This window comes from Marmota flaviventris, chromosome 11 (assembly GCF_047511675.1).
Source record: "Marmota flaviventris isolate mMarFla1 chromosome 11, mMarFla1.hap1, whole genome shotgun sequence".
Lineage (NCBI taxonomy): Eukaryota > Metazoa > Chordata > Mammalia > Rodentia > Sciuridae > Marmota > Marmota flaviventris.
The window spans coordinates 69993282-70016779 of record NC_092508.1 but is presented as its reverse complement, the minus strand read 5'-3'; the positions used below and the strand labels follow the sequence as shown (position 1 = coordinate 70016779).

The following is a 23498-nucleotide window of genomic DNA, read 5'->3' as shown; positions in this document are numbered from 1 at the left end:
AGAAATTTTTGTTTTTATATTGTATTATTCATTCATTTTAACCCTTTCCTTCTATAGGTCTCTGTTTTTTAATACAGTACATAATTTTAGGATTTTTGCTTTATTATAATACTGGAAGTAATTCTGGGGAAGAGAAGAAAATGAGAAGTATCAAGTCACTTTTTTAATTCTTTTCCCTACCTTATAAGCAAATTTAAATGTGTCTGATGTGACTGGTTATTTTCCCCTTATTTCCTCCTGTTAAACCCTTTCTCACAATTCCCTTCTTTTTTCTTCTTCTTCTTCTTTTTTTTTTAACTTTTTCAAAGTCCACAAAAAAAAGTTGGTATATTCTATCCAGCTCTGATTTCTCTCCAAGGGATGAAAAGCTGTTCTCTCAAACTCAGTAGGTAAGGAATGCTTCCCCAACCTGTTTTCTCTTGTTGTGTCATAATGTGTCATCCTAAAAGTTCTCAAAATTGGTTGTGAATATATTTATTTTTCCAGTGCTGTGAAATGCTTCTGCATGTAGTCTGTTGTGATTTTTTGTTGATATTGAATTACACAACAAAAATGCAGCCTCACATAAATGATGTTTTTGGAAAGGGGAAGCTTTTTTAGCAATTATGGATATTTTCCTTTGATACTACACCAAAACTTGATAAGAAGTAGTTTCTTTTTTTCTTTTTTATTTTTTGTAGTTGTTGATGGACAGCATGCCTTTATTTTATTTGTTTCTTTTTTATGTGGTGCTAAGTATCAAACCCACTGCCTCACACGTGGCAGGCAAGTACTCTGCCACTGAGCTACAGCCTCAGCCACAGTAGTAGTTTCTTAAACGTTAACTGCAGCCTGATATCTAAAACCATGTCGATGAATGCTACATTAAAAACCATTGATCTTCCTTATACTTTGAATTTCTTTTACAACATTATAAACTGGTCATTTGGGACATACTGGTTTAGTGAGTTGTACAGATTATAGATCTCCCAAATGTTGACTTAGTTCATTGTATAATATTTAAAAATCACATGTAACATCATCAATGATCTCATCCGAAAAGTCTTCAAGTATTGGGCAGCTGTCAAGCCTACTGTGACAGGTACAAGTTTTCCAAAATTTTAATTTTCACTTGAAAGCTCAAATTTTATCATTGGCAGCAAATCTTGTCACTTGTTTTCCTTAAAGTGACAGGCTAACTTCATTTTCTTTTCGGAAAATGTCTGAATAACCATAGTCTGCATGTCAGTCATTCTTTCAAGTGAAAATGGCATTCTATTAAAAAAGTGACTAGTTCAGCTTGCAACTCAAAGAGTTGCACAAGTTCTCTTCCCCAAGACAACCATTACTTCAGTATGCAGCAGCATTTTTTTGTGCATCCTTCCTATTTCCTCACACCAAATATTTAAAAGTTTTGCTAACTTGAGATCAAAAATTCAATAGAAGTAATTTTTACTGCATTATTAAGAACAGTCTTAGGTGAAACCAGCCTTTTCTGATTTTTTATTCTTTTTTACTGAGTTTGTGGCATTAAAGAACACAGTGAATACAGTTGGGTACCATGGCCTTGGTAGCACTCTGGCATCAACAGTTTTATACACCATTGCTTTTGCCATGTAAATGAATTGTAAACACCAATTTAGTAAAAACAAATGCAAATTGCATTTTAATAGTATTAAGAAAGTAGTTAACCTCATTTCACCCTACTTAAAAACTAGTAAGTTATCGGTTATTCTTTTCTGGATCCTGAATGAAAACAGACTGGATCAGAGAAAAAGGACTTTATTAGTTACAGCACAACAAGCAAAAGAACATCATATTTGCATTGCTCACACCTTGGGATAACACATATGGACCCAGAGAGATGCATGCAGATGCAGTAGGTTACAATGTAGTAGAGGAACCCTTTATGTTATAGCTAGCACAAAACAAGCTTATTCTTTGTCCAAGGGTGATATTATCTCATCTTTCAAGTTTGCTCTCTGCAAGCACAACCCTGAGAAATGTACAGGTAAAGATTAGTCATAACCTTATATTATTAATATGTGAAGCAAAAATGTGCAGAGACAATAAACCCATCTCAGATATCCTTTTCCCATCATGGATCCCTTGAAATAATCTTGAGACCCCCAGGGATCATGGACTATATTTTGAGAACCACTGGTTTAACTATAATTTCCTCTTAGAAAAATCATGTTGCCTTTTTCTCAGTAATATATTACTTACATCCTACTGAAAAAAAAATGTGCTAAAAATACCGTAGCATCTTCTCAGGACCTTTATGTATGCAGAAGATTGTAATGCTCACTTATCAGTCCTTTTCACATTTATTGGATAATTTGTTGTTTTATACATTTATACTTTAAATTATGATACTTTAACTTAGTAACTTATTGTATCTATTATATTAAATCCAGAACAAACTCTGAATTTTGACTCTAATCTGTTAAAAGACAATGTGGAGGCTGGATATAGAGCTTAGTGGTAGAGCATCTGCTTAGTATGCATAAAGCCCTGGGTTTGACTCTCAGCATCACCTACCAAAAAAAAAAAAAAAAAAAACAAGAGGAAACAGGTATCCACCTGGTACATTGCCTAATATGTTTTACAAAACTATAGACCTGTGAAATGCTGCATTCTGTGCTCTCTGGTAATGTTTTAAAGCATAAGAATTATATGTAGAATCTGAAATCAGCAGTAAGAGAGCCACTTGTCTTTATTTAATCACAGGATCTCTAAGCTAACACTTTTACCAGTGTTGTATTTTAATGTCCTCTTACTGGATTTGTAATCCCTACAAAGACATTACTAGAATTTGAGAGTAGGAGAAAAGAAGACTCATCTAATTTTTCAGTTGTACCTAATGTGTTTCACTTTCTGAACTTTCTTCCTTGCTTAAACCTAATTGTTGGGCTGGCAGTATAGTTCAGTTGATAAGAGTGCTCGCTTTGCATGCGTAAAGCCCTGGGTTCAATCCCCAGCACCACAAAAAACAAACAAACAAACAAAAAAACCACCTAATTGTTACGTTATGAAAGTTGACTTTCTCCCTGGAAGATTTTTTCTTTGACAGTTAGTCATCCTTCTATATTCTAGAATCATAATAAAACTGTTGTAAAATAGTTTCCACCTATTCCATGTCATTAACCTGTGATTTTTTTTTTCTTCTCTGATCAGTCCCTTTTGGAAACACCATAAATCTGAGATGGGTATCTGTTTTCTTTCTTCTGCTGTGTTTATCGATAGCAGTATGATTTTTGCCTTCCAACTCAGTTTCATCTAAGTAATTCCATATCTGATATATTTGTCCACTGTTCCTTCTACCCCTAATTGCTCTTCACTATTTAGCATTAAGGACAACACATTTCCCTCTGCATTACATCCTAATAATACCAGAGGGGCCACTGACTTGTCTGTATCCCTTATTAAGAGCATCTGGACAATATTACTGCTGCTGGATGGACAAGAGGCCATAGGAGATGATCTCCTTGTTTTCCTTCTTATTGCTGCTAATTGAATATTTTCTCCTCCATCCTCTTTATCTGTGCTACAGCCTGAGAATCCTCATTCCTGCCCCTGGTTCTTGTTTCTTATATTGCTATAAGGATAAAATGACATCTTTTATATAAAAATTAATCTAAAACTCCTTTCTACTGTTTAATAAATGTCCATTCCTTTTGAAATGAAGATAAAGTTGGTGAGACCCTCAGTTTTGTTTTGAATTTTACTTTTCCAAGAACCTAATCTGTTTTTTGGGATTTCTCGTGCCCTGCATTATTGTTTTTGTTGTTTCGTTTTGTTTCTGTTTTCGTTTTAATGCAAGGAAAAATGGCCTGACATTAAAAGTAGAAACTGGAAGTGTAAACCAGATTTGAGGAACAGGTGGTAATGTGGTTATATGTGTCTTAAAACTTGGTGTTCCTCAGCCAGGCATGTAGCTTAGTGGTAAAACACATGCCTAGGATGTACAAGGCCCTGGTTCAATCCTTATTCATTCTCTCTCTCTCTCTCTCTCTCTCTCTCTCTCTCTCTCTCTCTGTCACACACACACACACGCTTCTACAACAGACACCAGAAGAAGTGAACATGATGTATTGGATAGATTTAAACTTTAGAATGGCTAATAAGAGAGAGATTGGGCCTGTTTAGTAGAGTTGATATGAGAATAGATCATATAACTAAAGAAAGGTAGAAGAGGGAAAGAGCAGTGTACCCAGTTCTGAACCTTACAGTCTTTTCAGAGACTTTTAGAGACTTGTTCCTTATAACCTAGGAACAAGAGGGACCAATGAAAATATCAAAACGTAAGAAATATCGTATAATTCTGGGAACCAAAAATAGTTTCAAGGAGGAGCTGGTTGGTCATATAAAATACTTAAAAATTAAATTCCAAATTATGCAGAATGAGAGCTTTAAAAAAAAAACATTAGATTTTTATGGTGAAATCTCAGAAGAATGGAAGAATAAAAAACAATTTAATAGTTAAACTTCCATTATAACATTTATAAATCAAACAACATGCAAGAAATCAACCACCTGAAGACTTTGGAAACCAAACTTGACATATTTTGGAGGAGAATAAAAAATGTGAATCAAGTAATTGGCTAAAAATGAATTTCCAGTTTTCCAGAGTTTTGTCCTGATAGTGGCCATAGTTGCAGTGGAGGCATAGCAGTAGCTTAAATTCCAGCAGAAAGCCCACTGTAATTCTTGCTAGAAGAACCAGGAAGGAGAATGAAACCAGAATAACCATGGTTACTAAAAAGTGAAGGAACCCTAGAGAAAGAGAACCCTAAATTATTTTTAAACTCATTCCAAATCTCTGGCTCTCCCAAAGCTAACAGGACTAACTGAAAGCAGTTTGTAGTTAAGGTTAACCGTCTGGTCTGAGCTGCTGCTCTCCATGAAAGTGAGTTTGGAGTCAGCTAACCAATTTTTTTATTGTAAAAACAAACATGCCAACACTTTCAGCACCATGTAACATAATAATTACAATGTTTAAGATATGGTCCAAAATTACTCAATATATGAAGAGCCCAGAAAATGTGACCCATTTACAAGAGAACAAATACCAATCCTGAGATGATTCTGAAATTCAAAGTATCAGGAAAGAACTTTATCAGCTACTACTTTTAAGTTCAGTTCTTTATTAGCAAATAGTTGAGTAAGAGTAGAATTAACAGTAAGATACCCCGTTTTTGTGCTTTTTTGTGTGTGACAGACCAGTCTTAGAATCCTAGAGCTAGTTTGACTTGGTAGGATATGTAAATGTTACCATTCTTTGTTTCCCTCTTTATGCTGGATAACTAACTGTAACATTTAGTTTCTCTAGCAGCCAAGGCCAAGGATTATGGCTGAGTAATTAAACACAGGCAAAAAGGCACAACTTCCAGTCACAACTACTCTATATGCTAGAATTCAGACAAATTATTTGATCTCTCCAAAGCAAGCTAAGTTTGTAAGCAAACTTTAAAATCATCATTAAGTACTTAATATGTGAGGTTATGTGGATTAAGTTAAAAAATGCATGCAGATTAATTAATAGCTATTTTCAAGAAGATATTTTCTGTTCATCATGGTAATAGTAACAACTTTAAATTTGTACTTAACTCTGGAAAGCACTATGGAGATTCCTCAAAAAACTAAGAATGGAACCATCATATGACCCAGGTGTCCCATTCCTTGCTATTTATCCAAAAGAACTAAAATCATCATACTGGAGTGATATAGTTGCTTCAGTGTTCATAGAAGCACAATTCACAAGAGCCAAATTATGAAGTCAGCCCAGATGCCCAGCAATAGATGAATAGATTAAGAAAATGTAGTGTATATACACAATGGAGTTTTACTTATTCATAAACAAGAATGAAATAATGGCATTTGCCAGTTAATGGATGGAATATCATGCTAAGTGAAATAAGCCAGATTCAGAAAATCAAGGGTTGATGTTCTCTCATGTGGAAGCTAAAGCAAAATAAGGGAAAGCAGGTGTTGGGATGCACTTTCATAAATATATAGGGAAGATGAGTAGAAGATTAAGAATGAGAGGGAAGGTAGAAGAATAGGAAAAAGGGAAAATATGAAATGATTGTAACAAAATCATGTTATATACATGTATAACTTTGCCAAAGGGGATTTCACCATTATGCATATGTAGGAAGTACCAGTCAGAAAAAAATAAATGAGTGAAAGGAAGATTAGTAGAATAGAGGAAAGAATAGGGGCAGAGTAGAGGGGTGGAAAATTAGGGGTAATGGAGGTTGAAATTAAATTCCTTGAGTGTATGATTTTGTCAGAACAAACCCAAATATTATGCATAACCGTAATGCTCTAATTTTTTTTAAAAAATCTTTTTGGTTAAAGAAAAAGATTTTCCCAAATCAGTTCTGTTTAAGCATAGTGTTTAGGGAAACAAAGGAGTATGAGAAGCCTTGCTTAAGTTGGTCTTGACTTATGCAATTTCTACTGAAAGGTATCCCCACAATTAATATCTACCTCTTACGAAAATAAATTCAAAAAGAAATATATAGACGGTACTTAATATAAAGTAAAAGACTTAAAAAACATAATTTCAAGAGTAATAATCTTATTTCAAATTAATGTCAGAATTGAAATTATAATAATTGAGATAGTACTGATAAAAGATTTTACCTTTCTTAAAAAGCATGTTGTATCATAGAATTGGTAGAGATGGGGGGCGATACATTAAATCAGAACTCTGTAAAAAAAAAAAAAAACTTGGAAGTAATTAGGGTGTTTAATTTTATTTTTATATTGTTTATTTTTTTGCCACTTCCTTCAGAACTCTGGGATGAATCCCATTTTGCCCTGGAGTTGTTCCCACACTGGCAGTGGGTTTGCCTAGCACACTGTGTCATGCAGAACAGATTTTGTTCCATGCAGAAGAGGATTTTGTTCCTCTTGCTTTGCTAGGTTTTCAGGAATGTTAAGGAGGGTGTGAGAACCAAAGATTTTGTATGTCCATGAATTCCTATAGATTAAATACAGTTTCTTTGTATTTTTAATCTTTTGTCTTCAAACTTATTTTACTATGCTTTTATACTTATTCTTATTAAATTTCCTTTCATGATGTTTTTCTAGTTCTGTTTTACACCTGAATCTTTTCCTTTTCTCGTTCTCCTTAATTTAGCCAAATCCAATGTTTGACTTCATCATCCATTTTTACCTCAGTGTATATGTATGTATAACTGGTAAGGAAATTTTCAACCTCAGTCTGTCCTTTAACATTTCATTCTTAAGTTTCAAAAATCTAGATGATAAGTGAGTCCTTACTTCCAGTGTATTTTTTCACTATTTATTTTAACTTTTCTGTAGTAAATTATATCAAACTAGTTATTTATATCATAGGTGTTCACAGTTTATATTTCCTTTACCAATCCATCCTTTATTACCTTGGTGTATTTCTTGGTTTACATTATTCAAAGTAAGAGCATAATTCACTTTTCTGTTTTAAGAGCATAATTCTGTTGAGCATCATTCAGAAACTAAACAAAAATTGACTATGCTTAGTTGCCTGGACCACCAAAAGGTAAATATTTCTTTGCATTTAAGGCTCCCAACTAAAGTTAAGAGGGAGTCTTTGATATGAGCTCTGGAATAAAGTGATAGGCATTGCTATAGATCAAATACGTGCCATCAAGAACTTCACTTCTTTATTTAAAATTAGCCTTTTAGGGAAGGGAAAGTAGCTCAGTGACACAGTGCTTGCCTACCAGGCACAAAGCCTTGGGTTCAGTCCCCAGCAATGTAAAAATAAATAACTGTAGTCTTTTCAAGGTAAAGTTCTTTATATATGAGAAAATGTGCATTATGTTAAAGAGTTTAGTCAAATCGTTTTTTAAAAGTTCCATAAGTCTGTATAATTTTACTTTCATTTTTAGTAGCAGCTATAACAAAGATAACTGTAAGGGAAAATATAAATTCCTTTTTTGAGAAGTTGATATATACCAAATCCTGGAAGGTAACCCAAAACATTTTTTTCCTTCTAGTGTCAGGGATAAAATCCAAGGCTTTGCACATTGCTAGGCAAGTGGTCTTCCTCTGAGCCACATCCCTAGCTCATTTTCCATTGTCTTTTCATTAAGAATAAACCTGTAGTTGTATGCAGTGGCACACACCTATAATCCTAACAACTTGGAAGGCTGATGCAGGGAGATTGCAAGTTTTTGAGGCAAGGCTGGGCAACTTAGTGAGATCCTGTCTCAAAATAAAATTTTAAAAAGGGGAGAGGGCAGGGGAACTGAGGATATAGCTTAGTGGTAAAGCACCTCTGGATTCAATCCCCAGTACCAAGTAAATAAATAAACAAACTTGAGCCTGTATGGTTACACACAACTATAATCACAGATACTCAGAAGGCTGAGGCAACAGGATCAAAAGTTTAAGGCCAGCCTGAGCAACTTAGTGAGATCCTGTCTCAAAATAAAAACAATAACTCAGGGCCTGGGGTTGTGGCTCAGCAGTAGAACACTTGCCTAGCATGTACAAGGTCCTAGATTCAATCCTCAGTACCACTAAAAGTAAATAAATAAATAAATAAATAAGGATATTTTTTAAAAACATAACTCGGTAGTAGAGAGCTTGTGTAGTATGCATGAGGCCTTGGATTTGATGCCCAGCACAGCAAAATAATAAGTAAGTAAATCTGGTTTTAGACTAGCAAAATATTAGCTACTCATTGTTCTCCTTTTTAAATATTATTTCATGTTAAACAACATATATTTTTATAATACCTAAAGTTGAAGTTTAAATTGATTTACACTAAGTCAAAATTCTCTCAATTCACATAAGAGGAAATTTAAGGAAACATTTCACAACATCCTCCAACTGTTTCAGATGGGTTTATCTTAATGGATTTAGTTGAATGACTTTTCCAGTGCCATACTGGAAGTGTATTTGACATGTAAAACTCATTTCAGCATTCATTCTACAAGTTTCACATTTCCAAACTGGTAGTTGGAACAGCTTATGATGTTAAGTTTTTTAAGTTTTAGTATCTTAAAATAAATTTATTTGTTGAATGATGTAGTGCTTAAAATCTAAAATAATACTCAAAAATTCTCTTGCATTCTTATTTGAAGTTAAAATAATAACCTCATCTTCCTGAAGTACAGGATCCACTCAGATAATATTTGAGAATAGAAAAAAAAATTTAAATATCTTTTTCTATTGATTACTTACACTGAGGTGCTCACCAAACAGAGGAATCTTCATTAAGTAAGGTAATAGCATCAAAAAGAAAGTCTGAATTTCTAAGAAAAGTATTCAAGTCACCATTGACTTTTATGAGTCCTAAATCCTTTGAAAAATAATTTTTTGTAGTGATAGATGGACAGCATGCCTTTATTTTATTTGTTTATTTTTATGTGGTGCTAAGGATTGAACTCAGTGCCTCACATGTGTAAGACAAGAACTCTGCCACTGAGCTACAGCCCCAGCCCTGAAAAATAAATTATTGTCTTCAGAAAGTTGTGTAAGACTGCTACAGTGGAAAATAACATCAATATGCTGTACCCATGCTAAATAAACCCTACTTCAAAACATCTGTCAGGAAACTGCTCGCCTTTTTTGGGGGGTTGGTTTTGGTTTTGTTTTTTTCCCAATTAGCATGTTAAGGAGTCCCTTTTTGAAATTTTTTTATTGGATGCCACTCTGATTTTTCATTTGACATACATGAGCAGATTAATTTAATATGAATGATAGAAGGTGTAGATATTGCTTAGTATAACCAGTAATGCTTTTCTTAAGTAACAGAACAAAAATAATAGTAAATAGAGCTATGTTCTTTACCTTCGTGGCTCAGGAGGCCAAGGTAGGAGGATTGAAAGGTCAAAGCCAGACTCAGAGCCTTGCCTTAAGTAACTCAGTGAGACCCTGTCTCTAAATAAAATACAAAAACAGATTGGAGATGTAACTCAGTGGTTAAGTGCCCCAGGATTCACTCCTCAGTACCAAAAAGGAAAAAAAAAAAGAAAAAAACTAAATTTAGATACTTCATAGAAATCCCTAAGTGAGTCTTCCCTTTACCAACTGCCTGAACACCCAGGGCATCTTTTTACAACAAATTCACACACACTAGTTATCAAATCCAAACATCACAGAAGTAAATTGGCACCAGTTAATTTACTAAGCCAAACAAAAGTTTATTATTCTTTTCCAGCCTTTTCTTTCACCTATCTTCATCTCCACTAGATTTTAATGATTCTTTAACCTTTCAGAAGCATTCATTCCTAGTTTCTGTCAAAATCAGAAGTGGAAACTAGGATATCATCTTTACCACTTTCTGTAATACATCTTCAGTTTTAGGCTAAAATTACAAAGTAATTCTTTTTGGTTCTTTCTAGGTCCTAATAAAATAACATATTAAGAAATTTTAATAGTAATTTTTCAAAGGAAGCCATTTCATTTAATATAAACACTTCATTATTATTTAACATATTAATTGCCAAATAATTTTATTCTCTTTATATCTGCTCTGACTTTTTGATGTGGTTTTAATAATATAATCTATTTAAAAGTTGTTTTTTCATAGTGTCCTAAGTGATTGGCTAGCTTTAAAATGTTACCTCTCTTCCTGTCCATACTAAAGTCTGTTAAGTGTTGTAATTGTACTTAATGCCAAAGAATAACCTTGTCTGCCACTTTTAAAAACAAACTGTGATTGTGAAAATGTCTTCTGACTACTTTTTAAAAAGCTCAGTAAAACAGTTTTAGTTCAGAAGGCGTGGCCTAAATGTTTGCTAGACAGAGTATGCAGCAAGAAAATGATCTTTTTTTTTTTTACCTCAGTACCATGATATAATATATAAAATCAAATTGTTTAAATTGCCAACATTTTATTTTACTAATTCTACGCTACTGCAAAATAATACTTTACATATGGTGTAGGGTATTCATTTAGGAAAAAGCTAGGAAATGAGAGCAGTATATACTGGAGAACATGTTAATTTTAAGAAAAACAAACTGAAATCAAGTTTTTGTCATCTTAGAGGACAAGACTCCTAAGATATTCAAAGCAATCTTTTGAAAAGCAAAATTAAAAGGGGAGATACTCAGGTGATAAAACAATTAAGTAAAAAATGTCATTTTACTAATAGTGACAGTGACCTTAATTGAAGAAGATCAAAAGTCACCAAAGATATGTCCTCTGGTTTGGATTTGAATTTGAATTATATAGTTTGGGCTGAATTATGATTATATAATAGCCATCTTCAAATATCAGAATTTGTTAGTTTGTAGCTTCAGAAAATACACAAAGATTTCTACATATATTTAAAGACTTTTTAAAAATCTGAACCATAGAATATAAAGTATTACAACATGTTCTTTAGTGTTGACTTTTTCCAAGATCAAAACAATTGTAATACCAGTGTAAGCCACAGGGTGGGAGTGAAAGGCAAGAACTTGTATTGAAGCAGCTTAAATATATAATTACATGATCTTTATAAACCTTAAAAATGCTAAAGTAGCTGTAGCTTGGTTTTATTTTTTCTTCCTCTTATTACAGCTGCATTCCTTAGCAAAGAACCTACAGAAACAAAGACATTAATACATACATATAGGCCATTATTAGTATTATCAAAAGGAGTTAACACAAAGGTTTCACTCAATTTCTAGTCATATGAGGTGCTTGGTATCGCAGTAGCAATTTTTATCAATAATTGAATTTGTGAAATTCCTTGAATTGCCAGTACTGAAGATAATAATTGAAGAATTACTATCAAATTACCAAAATGCTTCATGCTTTAAACTTTTTATTTTTATTTTCCTTTCTCCTTTATCTCATTTAAAGAAAAAATTCTATTGGACATCATAAGCTATTATATATTTTGTGTATATATGTACACTCCCTCAATTTGTTTTTCAATGGAGAAGATAAATAAATGTTCCTTTGTGTTTTCTGTTAACCAAATCTTGTTTGAGTTTGGAAGCAATTTAAAGTATGATCGTTTTTTTGTGTCTTTAAGGTGAGAAGACAAGAGGTTTCTTCTCCTAGAAAAGAAACTTCACCAAGGAGTCTTGGCATTCCTTCATTCCATGAAAGGTAGTTCTGCATCCTTTTTTGCCAGCTCTTAAAAATTACAAATTTTGAAATATGCAGTACTTTATATTTATATATATATATTTTTTATTTTTTTTTTTAATTTTAGCAGTTGTAAGAAAACAACTCTCTTTTAGAACTGGAAGAAACCAACCAAGGCTCCTACATGTTAAAATGACCTAAATAAGTCATACAGTTAATAGCAGAGCTAGAAGTAAAAGTTGAATTTTCTGAAGTTCTACTATTTCAATAGACCGTGTATTGTGGTCACATTATTTTATATGGATGAATCCTATTGTGAACCTTATCAAAGTGAGGACTATTTCATAATTCTATTTATGATGTTTACATAGAAAAAAAGTCTGTACATTGAAGTTAATGAGTGAATAAGCCAGCATTAATGTGATGTGTGAATAAGTAGATATTCTGTTCCACACTACATTTATGAATTAGAACTTTTAATTTAGCACTTATTTTATGCCTGGTTCTCCAAACATTAGAGTTGCTTTTGGGGACATTTTCTACAAATTTAAAATAACTTTTAACATTTCTTTAATTTAGTGGTACATAAAATAGTGGTATGTAAATTTTATTATGATAAAAAATATTTGGAGTTAGTTTACATTTTAAAATATTGATTTGTTTTTAGGGGTAGTATAGAGAAGACTTTCTGGGATCTCAAAGAAGAATTCCATAGAATATGCATTCTAGCAAAAGCACAAAAAGACCACTTAAGCAAACTTAACATACCAGACATTGCAACTGGTAAGGTTTGATTTAACTTTCAGTCATTTTGATTATGTTGGTTGAATTCGTTTTGAATGTGAAATATTTGTGGATGGCTTCTTAAGTGCTAAGGATCTCCATCTTACCCCACACCCACTTATACTTGAATTTTGTGCTGTATTAAGTTCTGTAATGTATTATTTGCTGTAATTATTGGCTTTTTTTTCCTCTCTATCTTCATTATACATGATATATATAGACTGAATTGAATGACCCAATTACTAGTCAGCTTGATTAGAAATCCCATCTTAAAAAAATACAAAATAAGTATAAAATATGCCTCTCAAAGATTTGGTTGCTATTTAGAGGTCATATTGCACTTTAACTCATATGTTAGTAAGCAGCCTTGAAGAAACACTTCCACATATGAGCTAAGTAAAATGATAGCATCAGGTTTGTTTTTAACTTCTACCTAAAATTACATTGAACTCTATGGATAGTTTCTGATAATTTGGTTCAAGAATGAAAATGTAGTATGCACATTTCCTAAGAGCCATTTCTATTGGAGGCACAAAAAATAAACTTAGTATTAAATACAACTTAAGAGGAATATCTATTTTACATATGTGTTGCTGTGTGTTATTTAAAAGTTCTGCCCTTCCCTAAAGTCCTAGACCGGTTTAGTTAAGTATTAATAGCAAAATACCAGAGATTGAGCTAACAAGCACTTCTGTAAACAAAAGGAAAGTAAACTGATCATTTGTAATGATAAATTCTCTTTTACCCTTGTGAGTTATTCTGCAGATAATTCCCAAGTGATGTGATTTACAGTTTTCACTCTGAACGATACTGCAGCAATACTGACTAGCACCCCTTTAATTAAAGATCACATTTCATTTCTTATAGCTCTAACATCTAAGCTGTTTAAAAATCATATTACAGTCAAATTTTGCTTTCTGCAACTACTACATTTTGTTTTCAGAAAAACTATACAGTGTAGTGAGGAAGAAACAAAACAATCTCTATAAATAGGCATAATTTGTTTCTTCCCCTTCCTTACCCCTAACATCCCCCAAAAGAACTCAATTTCTTCATCTTAATTTTTGACATTTTCATGAGAAATTGATCTTTGGACAGATTAAAGATATTGTGTCTGAAGTAAATATTTTTATTTAAAATATGCTAGCTACATGGAGATGTAGTACCTAGAATTCATAAATATGCTTTGTAAACATCAACATCTTATCAAAACATTGCAATGGTGATATATTCTTTGCTACACAGAGAACATACCCCATTATCAATGGCTTAATACTTTGACCATTTTTAAATTGCACAGGTCTAAATCTGAGTATGTATCTGTCAACTAGAGCACTGGGTGTTTAACTTCAATTTCTTTCCTACTAAAACTGCTTCCTAGCATTATTCTTATGCTTTATATAACTATGTCACAAATAATAAATACAACATTATTCTTGAAATATTTTAGATATTTTATGCTAGAAAATTCACTGACATTTTGTTTGGTCCAAATAGAAACCAAAACATCAAATATTTTGCCCTAACAGTAGTAGATCAAATGGGAAGAAAGAAATAGGAATTAAAGATACCTATTTAGAGTTTTCAAGTATGTATTCTACTTTGAATGAAAATATAGAGGAAGTATCTCAAAAATGATTTGTATAATAAATCTGGAAAACAGTATATTTAACAATATTATCCCTATGATATTTTTTGTTAAAATTTGATTTTTACTTTAAAAGAACTGAATATTTATTTGTTTTAAAATGAGTTAATAGAATTGTACATTTCCTGTTTATTACTTTATTTTATCTATTCACCCACATATGGCAATAGTCTTGAGAAAAGATAAAGATAGAAATGTATGTTTAGCAAATATGTCTTAAGAAAAATTGCTGTTTGATCCAAAGGGAGGATCCTATTTCATTGGCAATTAGGAAAGAAGAATATATAGGATTAGGGATTACAATCAGGTAAATTTTTTTGTCAGTATTAATGGTAATTAGACTAAGAAGTAATCTAATGAGTAGCTGTACTCAGAATTTGGAAATTTTTTGCATCTTACTTGCTTTTCCTTCCCTGAAACAAACAAAATAGAAAAACTATTTGCTCACCTCAACATGGTTCTCTGTATGGTGTCAGGATAACAAGTATTTTCATGCAGCTCATTTGACTTTTAAGTTTTCTAAGCTCAGATTTCTAGTAGCCTTAGGAATCCTGGGTTTAAATCTCCTTTCAATAGATATTTACTCTCATCACATGAGCAGATTAACTCAAATTATTTTAATGTGGCTGAAGTTGTATACCAGCTAGCTGTGCTAAAAGAAAATACCAGCTTTATTACAGCTGTTTGATTTCTCCATGTTTTCTTTGCAAGGGGGATAGGTCAACTGCTAGGAAAGTAATTCCAAGCACATTTCTGTCAATTTGAGGACTCCTCTCTATATATAGAAACCAACATGTTCAATTTAGCATAATGGTTCCGAGTGAGTACAGACTCAACTTAAGACTGCTTGGGTTCCAGTGCCAGATATACCACTCACTACCTGTGTAGCCTTGGAATTAACCTTTCCATCTCCCAGTTTGTTCACACATGAATTGGGGATAATAATAGTGCCTACCTTGAGATTATTCTGAGTACTAAATGAATTAAGACACATATAACAATTATAACAGTACATGGCACATGAAAGGGCAATTAATGTTAATAGTTGTTGCCATTAGCAGCAACAGCAGATTCTAAAGCATTCACCCTGATCTTGTGAAGATCATTTAATAAGTCTTTCCTCCTTCTCAGGTATTACAGAATTTGATTATTGTTTCCTAGAATTTCTTGCCACCCTCAAGTCTACTGACAGGAAAAATGACTACTTGAGAGTTAATGGACTGTTCAAGAACCTTGGAGTCAGAGAAATCCAGCTAAGCAATTGAGCTTGTTTTCAATTATAGTACTCTTAATCACAGAGTATATAGTAAAGTAGGTTATTATTCTAGACTCTGTGAAGAAAAGAATACAGATTCATTCAGAATTCATTTATTGAGGGCATACTGTGTGCCAGGCACAGGGCAGGATATTGGACAGGAAAGTGAGAAACAGAACATAATTTAGGACCTCAGAAAATCTACTATAATGGGAGAAAGAGAGGCATTCATAGAAATATAACACACAGTGTTCAGTCCTCAGGGCACCTCAGAGTCATGGGAGAACCATCCAGAGAAACTAATGTCTAGGCTAAGATATGAAGAGCAAATTAAGAGTTGGGCAAAGAGAATGGGAAAAGACAGGACAAATCAGGCAATTTGCACAGCATGTGACGTCCAGAGACAAGAGTATGATTATTTTGGAAAACTGCACAAAGTTCATTACATGTGGAGTATGAAGTAAAGTGGGTATGGTGAAAGGTAAGGATGGAAAAGGTGACCAAGGGGCCAGTTTTGAACAGTTATAAATGCTTTTCTAAGGACTAAGGGTTTGGGGAGTTTTATTAGGAAGATAAAATGACCAGATTTGAACTTTAGAAAAATTATTTTTAGAAAGAGGATAGAAGGGAAAGTTGCAATATAGAGAAAATATTGAATATGAGACGACTTTAGAAGCATGGAAGCATCTCAAAGGTTGTAATAATCTAGTAAGAGGTGATGGTGTGGACGAAAGAGAAGTAGTAGGTATATGACTGGATGACTAAAGAAGTTGGTTGCACATCATATCCAAAGACAAGATATCCTGTGTCAGAATGTGCTTTAGCAAAGGATAGAGAGGTGTCATGAAACTACAAAGGAACTGACATTTGTTAGCTGGCTACAAACATGGATAGAAACCATGCAAGGTGCTCAGTGCACCCTATTCACTTAAACCCACATCACTGTGACTGTACTCAGTGATGTACAACTTCACTGGTAACAATCTTTTAATGATGCTAATTTTTTAAATTTTTACTATTTATCTACTGAATAAGAATACTTACATTGCCAAACTCACTGCCCTCTTAAAATGACATTGTGGAGCATATGTTAACTTTTTCTAGTATCTGAGTTTCATTAACATGGGAAATGCTTTGATCTTTTTTTTTCTTTTTGTATTGCGAAATATAACTCTTTTTGATCTTATGTTATTAGTAGTGGTTTCTGAGATCTTACATCTGCATTTTTGTTTTTCTTGCCTCCCATGCTTCCAGCTCTTATTGATTTCTTTTCTGCTTTAACAGCTCATACCCCCTTTTAATTTGCTGTTTCAAACCAGCTATGAGCTAAAGAAACATCAAGCTCATTTGAATAAATCTAAAGTGAGAATAGAACTTTATTTATCTATGGACTTGAAGCTCGGACTCCTCATAAGTTCTTTCTTTCTAGCTTTTGACTATGTCCTATATAGCTGAATTTGTTGAATAACTAGGGTTTTATTTAGAACTACGTCAGCCCTGGTACCTACGTGATATCCACAACCCCTTTCCCCTTTTTTATATGAGAAAATCATACATTGACATGCGGTTTTCTTTACATGCATCCCCAAATTGCATCTTTTTGCCTCCATCCTCTTCCTTCTTCCCAGCCTCCATCACTGCTCCCTCATATTATTGAGAGCAGGATTATTCAGAGTAGACAAAGGCTAAACTGATTAATGAGATACTTAGTTACACAGTGATATTGGGGGGAATAAATCATCTAATTCATGTAGTAAATAATAAATGACTTAATTTACATATATATACCTAGTAAGGATTTTCCCTTTTAACAACTTAGTTGTCTAAGCAAGCTCACAGTTGCGGTTTCCGATATTGACAAAATGTTTAAATGTGTGCACTATAAGCAAATGTTTTTTTTAAGTGTGGAGCAGTGTAACTGTGAACAAAAATGCAAAGCTCACAGCAGAAGACCTAGGAAAAGACAAAGTAGTTAAACTGTTACTAATAAGCTTGTTCTGCTTCACCTGCTGCAGGCTGATAATATTCCTATACAATATGGTAGCAATGTAAAAACCCCAGTTGTTTTCAGTTGCCATAATAACCAAAAGAAAAAATAATACTTATAAGTTCAAAGCTGATTGAACAAATTTTTAAGAATGATTTGAATGTAAATGTTTCCTTTTTATGTTCTTTTTTTCCCCCCAGAAACACAGTGCTCTGTGCCTATACAGTGTACGGATAAAACAGATAAACAAGAAGCGCTGTTTAAGCCTCAGGCTAAAGATGATATAAATAGAGGTGCACCATGCATCACATCTGTCACACCAAGAGGACTGGGCCAGGATGAGGAAGACACCTCTTTTGAATCACTTTCTAAATTCAATGTCAAGTTTCCACCTACGGACAGTGACTCTACTTTTTTGCATAGCACTCCAGAGAGACCCAACATCTTTGGTCCTAGCACATCCGAGGCAATGTGCCAGGACAAATTTAATATGGAGCTCAGAGACAACACAGGAAACTTTCTTAAGACAGAAGAAACTCTGTTTGAAATTCAGGGAATTGACCCCATAGCTTCAGCTATACAAAACCTTAAAACAACTGACATAACAAAACCCTCAAATCTTGTGAACACTTGTATCAGGAGAACTCTGGATAGAGCTCCATGCTTTCCTCCTGGAGACCAAAATGCGTTATATGTAAAAACATTCCCACTTCAGGACCCAACAGATGCACCTTTTTCCTCACTGGATTCCCCAGGAAAAGCTATCCGAGGACCACAGCAGGTAACTGTTTTGCATTAACATATTTTATTATGTGTGAACACACATTTTGCCACACGTGCACAGATATGCCTCTCTTTTAGATTATCGGACATCCTTTTGAAATTAATAATTAGCCAAAGTTAAAAAGCTTTTAGTAAAACATGCAAGTCCTGTGATAAAGGACACGAAATTTTAAAAGATGAATATGCTAAAGCTCTATCATAAAATTTATGACAGATTTTAAAATGCATGTAAGCCTTATCCATATCTAGCATGGTACCAGTTTCTTAGTCTCTTATTCAAAGCTTGTGTACTTGTTCTTACAGAATTAATCATTAAATTTCATAATGTGAAATAAATGGTGTTTATCTATTTAAAAGTTTGTATATATCATACTGAATCTTCATAGGAACACAGTTATCTATACGTAAATTATTGCATAATATATTCCTATTTATCAAAATAAACTGTCATTTAATACTTCTATTATATTCTCAGTTTTACAGTACATAGATCTGTAAGGTTTAATGTTTGTTTTGGTTGCTAATCTGGCACTAATATCGCCACCTAATACATTTTTTAAATAGTGTCTGCATATGTATGGTTTTAGTCAAATATTTAATGTTTCCAACAAGCTTGAAGACTACTTATAGCCTACTAGTCCACTTTTACTCTCCCTTGTAAGTTCAGATTCTACCACAGAATGATTCTATTTGTTTAAAAAAAAAAAAAGTTATAATGCCTGAGGGCAAATTAAAAATACATAATTGTTAAAGTAAACAGAAGCTTATAAAAATACAGATTGACATAAATATCTATATAACTTGCAAACATTTGTTTGATGGTCTCTGCTTTGAGATATTTAATTTTTTTAAACACTTGATTAAATATCCTTTGGCTTTAAGTACTCCTATAGGTTATAGACTTTTTCATCAACATGCAAAGAAGGCAGTAGTCAAGCAGTAGTGTATTTTAGTAACGGAAAAACTAGGCATTGCTGACAAGCCTTAATTTTAAACTCACTTATGTTCTACATTGTACCTTATTTCACATCAGTCTCAGTTATAGTTGTTACTAAATGAAACAAATTAAACAATTTCATTTATTGCAAGTAGAATTCCTGCAGAGCTGTGAACTATATCAGTTCTAATGCTTGTTACTTTTTTCTCCTTTATCTCTCTTGCCTGTTCTTTGACTAGTTAGTCTGTGCATGCATGTTTCAGTAGATGGCACCCTGTATTGTATATTTACTTTCTATACTGCAGCAAGGGAAACAGCTGGTATGTGATTACAACTTGATGGAAAAGTATTCAACTTAAAAAATGCAGGAGAATTGGTGTTGAGCTATCACAAGACATGGGGCATAAGGTTAGACAATTGATATTTTAGCAGAAAAAGCAAAAAAATTAGTATGATTTGAAGGCCATGTTACAGTTTCGGATTGAAAGAATATTTCTTAAAATGGGTTTTAAAAACATTTTAGTATTTTATTAGTATTAATAAAGTTCAGGGCTGGGGTTGTAGCTCAGTGGTAGAGCACTTGCCTCGTGTGTGTGTGTGTGTGTGTGTGTGTGTCACTAGGTTTGATTCTCAGCACCGCATATAAATAAAAAAATAAAGGTCCATCAAAATTTTTTTAAAAATAAAGTTCATATGATGAATACAAAATTCTTGAGTTGTGGGGCTGGAATTGTGGCTCAGTGGTAGAGCACTTGTCTAGCATGTGTGAGGCACTGGGTTCAGTTCTCAGCACCACATACAAATAAATAATTAAAAAATTTCATCAATAACTGATAAAAATATTTTTTAAAAATTCTTGAGTTCATAGTAATAGCAGTGATTTTGGTTACATATTACAAGTTTTTACTTTATATCAATCAGTACTACTAAACACCTATTTTATACATGCAGTTATCATAGCAAAGATTTAAAAAGAAAAGGATCAGCTTATTTTTGTTCTATGTGATATTTCTAACTTTTGTTGAGTCAATGATTGGGCTCCTAACTAAACTCTATGAAGAGACTAAATCTGAACTATTAGATAGTTCCTACTATAGATCCTACTGGAGAAGGATTTTTGAAGATAAATTGGCAGTGGAAGATTGGCTTATCAAATTTGGAAACTAAATTACTTCTAGGTTAAATTTTTTAATCTTCTGTCTGTAGCCATATCAATTTTTCATTAAACCTTTTTTGTTTAAAATGCAGATAGGAAAATTTGTTTCTTAATTAGCTCAACTAAATTTTTGTTCATATACTCATGACAATTTTGTTCATAGAAAATATTTTTCTAAAAAAAATTATTTTGCCCCAAATTTTACATAATCTCTATTTTAAATATTACTATATTTCTTATGAAAAGAATTGAGTCCATGTTATTATAAGCCCTTTATACTGAATCTTGCTGCATAGACAGATTTTATGTATTTACACAGAGTGTATATCTGTCCAGTAAGATGTTTATAAGAAAACAGGCCATGCTTTTTTTCAGTTAGTAATATACTATTTATGTAAATGATTGTTTAACTGAAATGAAGGAAGTTAAGGGAATGAAAACTGTCAGATGCTAGACTATGTTGTGTTCCTTTACAAACACATTAGTAATAGGAGCATAAAGGATTCTTTTTAAATTGGCTTCATGGGATGATTCTCCTCAAAATACCAGAATTTAGCTATGTCCAGGTAATTTATGTATGTCAAGGTAAGAAAGATTTTTTTAAATAATCTATACAGTTAAAGATAGTAAGAAATTTTACAGTTAAAGATAGTAAGAAATTTTTCCGTCAACACCTGAAGGCACCTACTATTAAGCTAAATGCTATATCTCCTCTTTCTAGAAGTTTTTTTTTTTTTTTTTTAAGATAAATGCAGTTTTTGAAAGGCATTTATTTGCTGGTAGTTGTAATAGAGGTTGTTCTATAAATTATATTTTTTCCATAATTCTTTAACTGGACAAATGTTGACAAGTTTCACTTTATTCAGAAAGAATAAAACCAAACTATTAACTAACAGAAGCAAAATAAGAAGAAAGAGTGTATCTGATGGTAGATTTTGTTGAATATTAATTCAAATATTTAAGTTTTTCCCAAAATACTGAACCCATAGAATCTGCTTAGTAGTTAAAAAGAAAAATTTTCTTTTTAAAAATCAAAATGCTGTTTCTCATATATGTATGTATATATGTATGTATATATATGTATGTACATATATGTATGTATGTATGTATGTATTAAGTATTTGCTTATCAAAGTAGGGAAATTTACATTGCTTTGGATTAAGCAATGTAATCACATGTGCAGTGTGCCATGTGTTAATAAAAGCCCTATTACTCAAGATTTCTGTTATAAAATACAATAGAATTTAATTAAAATGTCCTATTAAATATTGACTTATTCCTAAACTACTGCTGTTGACATAATTGAGTATTAAAAATTGCTGGTGCTACAGTTGCAGTGTTTTTAAATAAGTAAAGATAAAATTTGGAAGTGTGTTCCCAGTTCTGGTTTTTTTTGTTTGTTTGTTTTGTTTTTCATGGTACTGGGGATGGAGCCCACTCTATCATAGAGCTACACCCCCAGCCCAAGTGATTTTTAATCAGAGTTTGGTTATGTCCTTTATGAAAAAGAATTGAGTCATGTCCTCGTGCTTAACTCCATGGAAAGGTAATTTGCTTTCATATTAGGGAATTTTGTATATAATCTCATACATAATCATTCGAATACTTAAATTTGAAATTCAATGCAAGTTGATTTTGAGTACAAGTAACAGAAGATGTTTTTGTTTGTTTCCTGCAGCCCCTTTGGAAGCCCTTTCCTAATCAAGACATTGACTTAATGGTACTAAGTGGCTCAGACTCAGAACTGCATATACCCCGAGTATGTGAATTCTGTCAAGCAGTTTTCCCACCATCCATTACATCCAGGGGGGATTTCCTCCGGCATCTTAATTCACACTTTAATGGGGAGACTTAAGGCACACTTAAAAACAGATATGTCAAGTTGTGTGATGATTTGGGGTTATTAATACTACAAATACTTGATTGTAAATTAAATTCAGAATCATTTATAGAAATATCTAATATCACAGCTATTTGAATTTTTTTCTAAATTTATTTTGTAACTTTTATTATCTTTTAAAAGATCATCTTGTAAAAAAACCAATTCATTGTATTCATGTTTACAGTATTATTACCACAATTCAAAGTGATGTGGCTAACAGAGTTGTAAAATCATAGTTTATGTTGTATCAAATATCTAAGCTTATTGCTTGGATTTCTAGTGAGAGCTATTGAGTTTGAAAATGTTGTAAATCTTAGGGGATTTTGTTTTGTTTTCATTTAAAATATTACATTATTTATACTACAAGTAATTTCTTTTAAGTAAATCTGTAAGAGGATAGCAGACAAAATAAAAATCTAATACTAAATCCAAGAAATTCGATGCCCAGTGATAATTATTTAAACACTTTAGATTATTTCTAATAACGTGGTTTTTAATTTTTGCTCTGTGTATACCTATATGATGAAATGAATTAAATATTAAAAGAGTTACTTATGTTATGATCATTAAAGTGTTCTTTGTTCCTGAGGTAAATAAATAAGTCATATTTGTGGGAAGTTTATAAAAATCCTGTTTTCTCTTTATTAGCCTGATAGAAGGGCGATGACCGGATACAATGGCATGTATTACAATGGTACATCACTTTGAATTTTAAAATCATTTTTCAAACTGAACTTTCTAAAGAAACATTTGCTTTTAATGGGAGCAAATATAAAAGCCTGTGAGGACTATCCATATTTATTAACTTAGATTAATTTAGATTAGAAATGTTAACATTCTTGTTGAGAAAATTGTTATTCATTGTTAGCAGCCTGATTGATGGCCACTGGAAGACATTTGAAAGAGCGATACCAAATTCAGAATTCTGCAAAATTGTTTAAAATAAGGCTTCCTTTCCTTTTTCTTCCCTATGATTCTTGCATTGGGGATTTATCTTTTCCCCTGGTTTTTAAAAATATATGAGGCATAGCTTCCATTTTATGAA

The 23498-nt window shown here is 32.5% G+C and overlaps 1 protein-coding gene across 5 annotated transcripts in view; it reads left to right on the top strand.

Annotated features, from left to right (window-relative positions):
- The window catches only part of Tank (TRAF family member associated NFKB activator), a 78459-nt gene extending 55455 nt beyond the window's left edge, over nt 1-23004 (top strand). For all 5 annotated transcript variants that reach the window (XM_071619129.1, XM_071619128.1, XM_071619130.1 and 2 more), the window contains 4 exons: nt 11967-12043; nt 12690-12805; nt 17896-18476; nt 22250-23004. In XM_071619129.1, coding sequence (XP_071475230.1) covers nt 11967-12043; nt 12690-12805; nt 17896-18476; nt 22250-22426 — 951 coding nt within the window. In that variant the 3' untranslated portion in view covers nt 22427-23004. The remainder of the gene's footprint in view (nt 1-11966; nt 12044-12689; nt 12806-17895; nt 18477-22249) is intronic.
- The last annotated feature ends 494 nt before the right edge of the window (nt 23005-23498 follow it).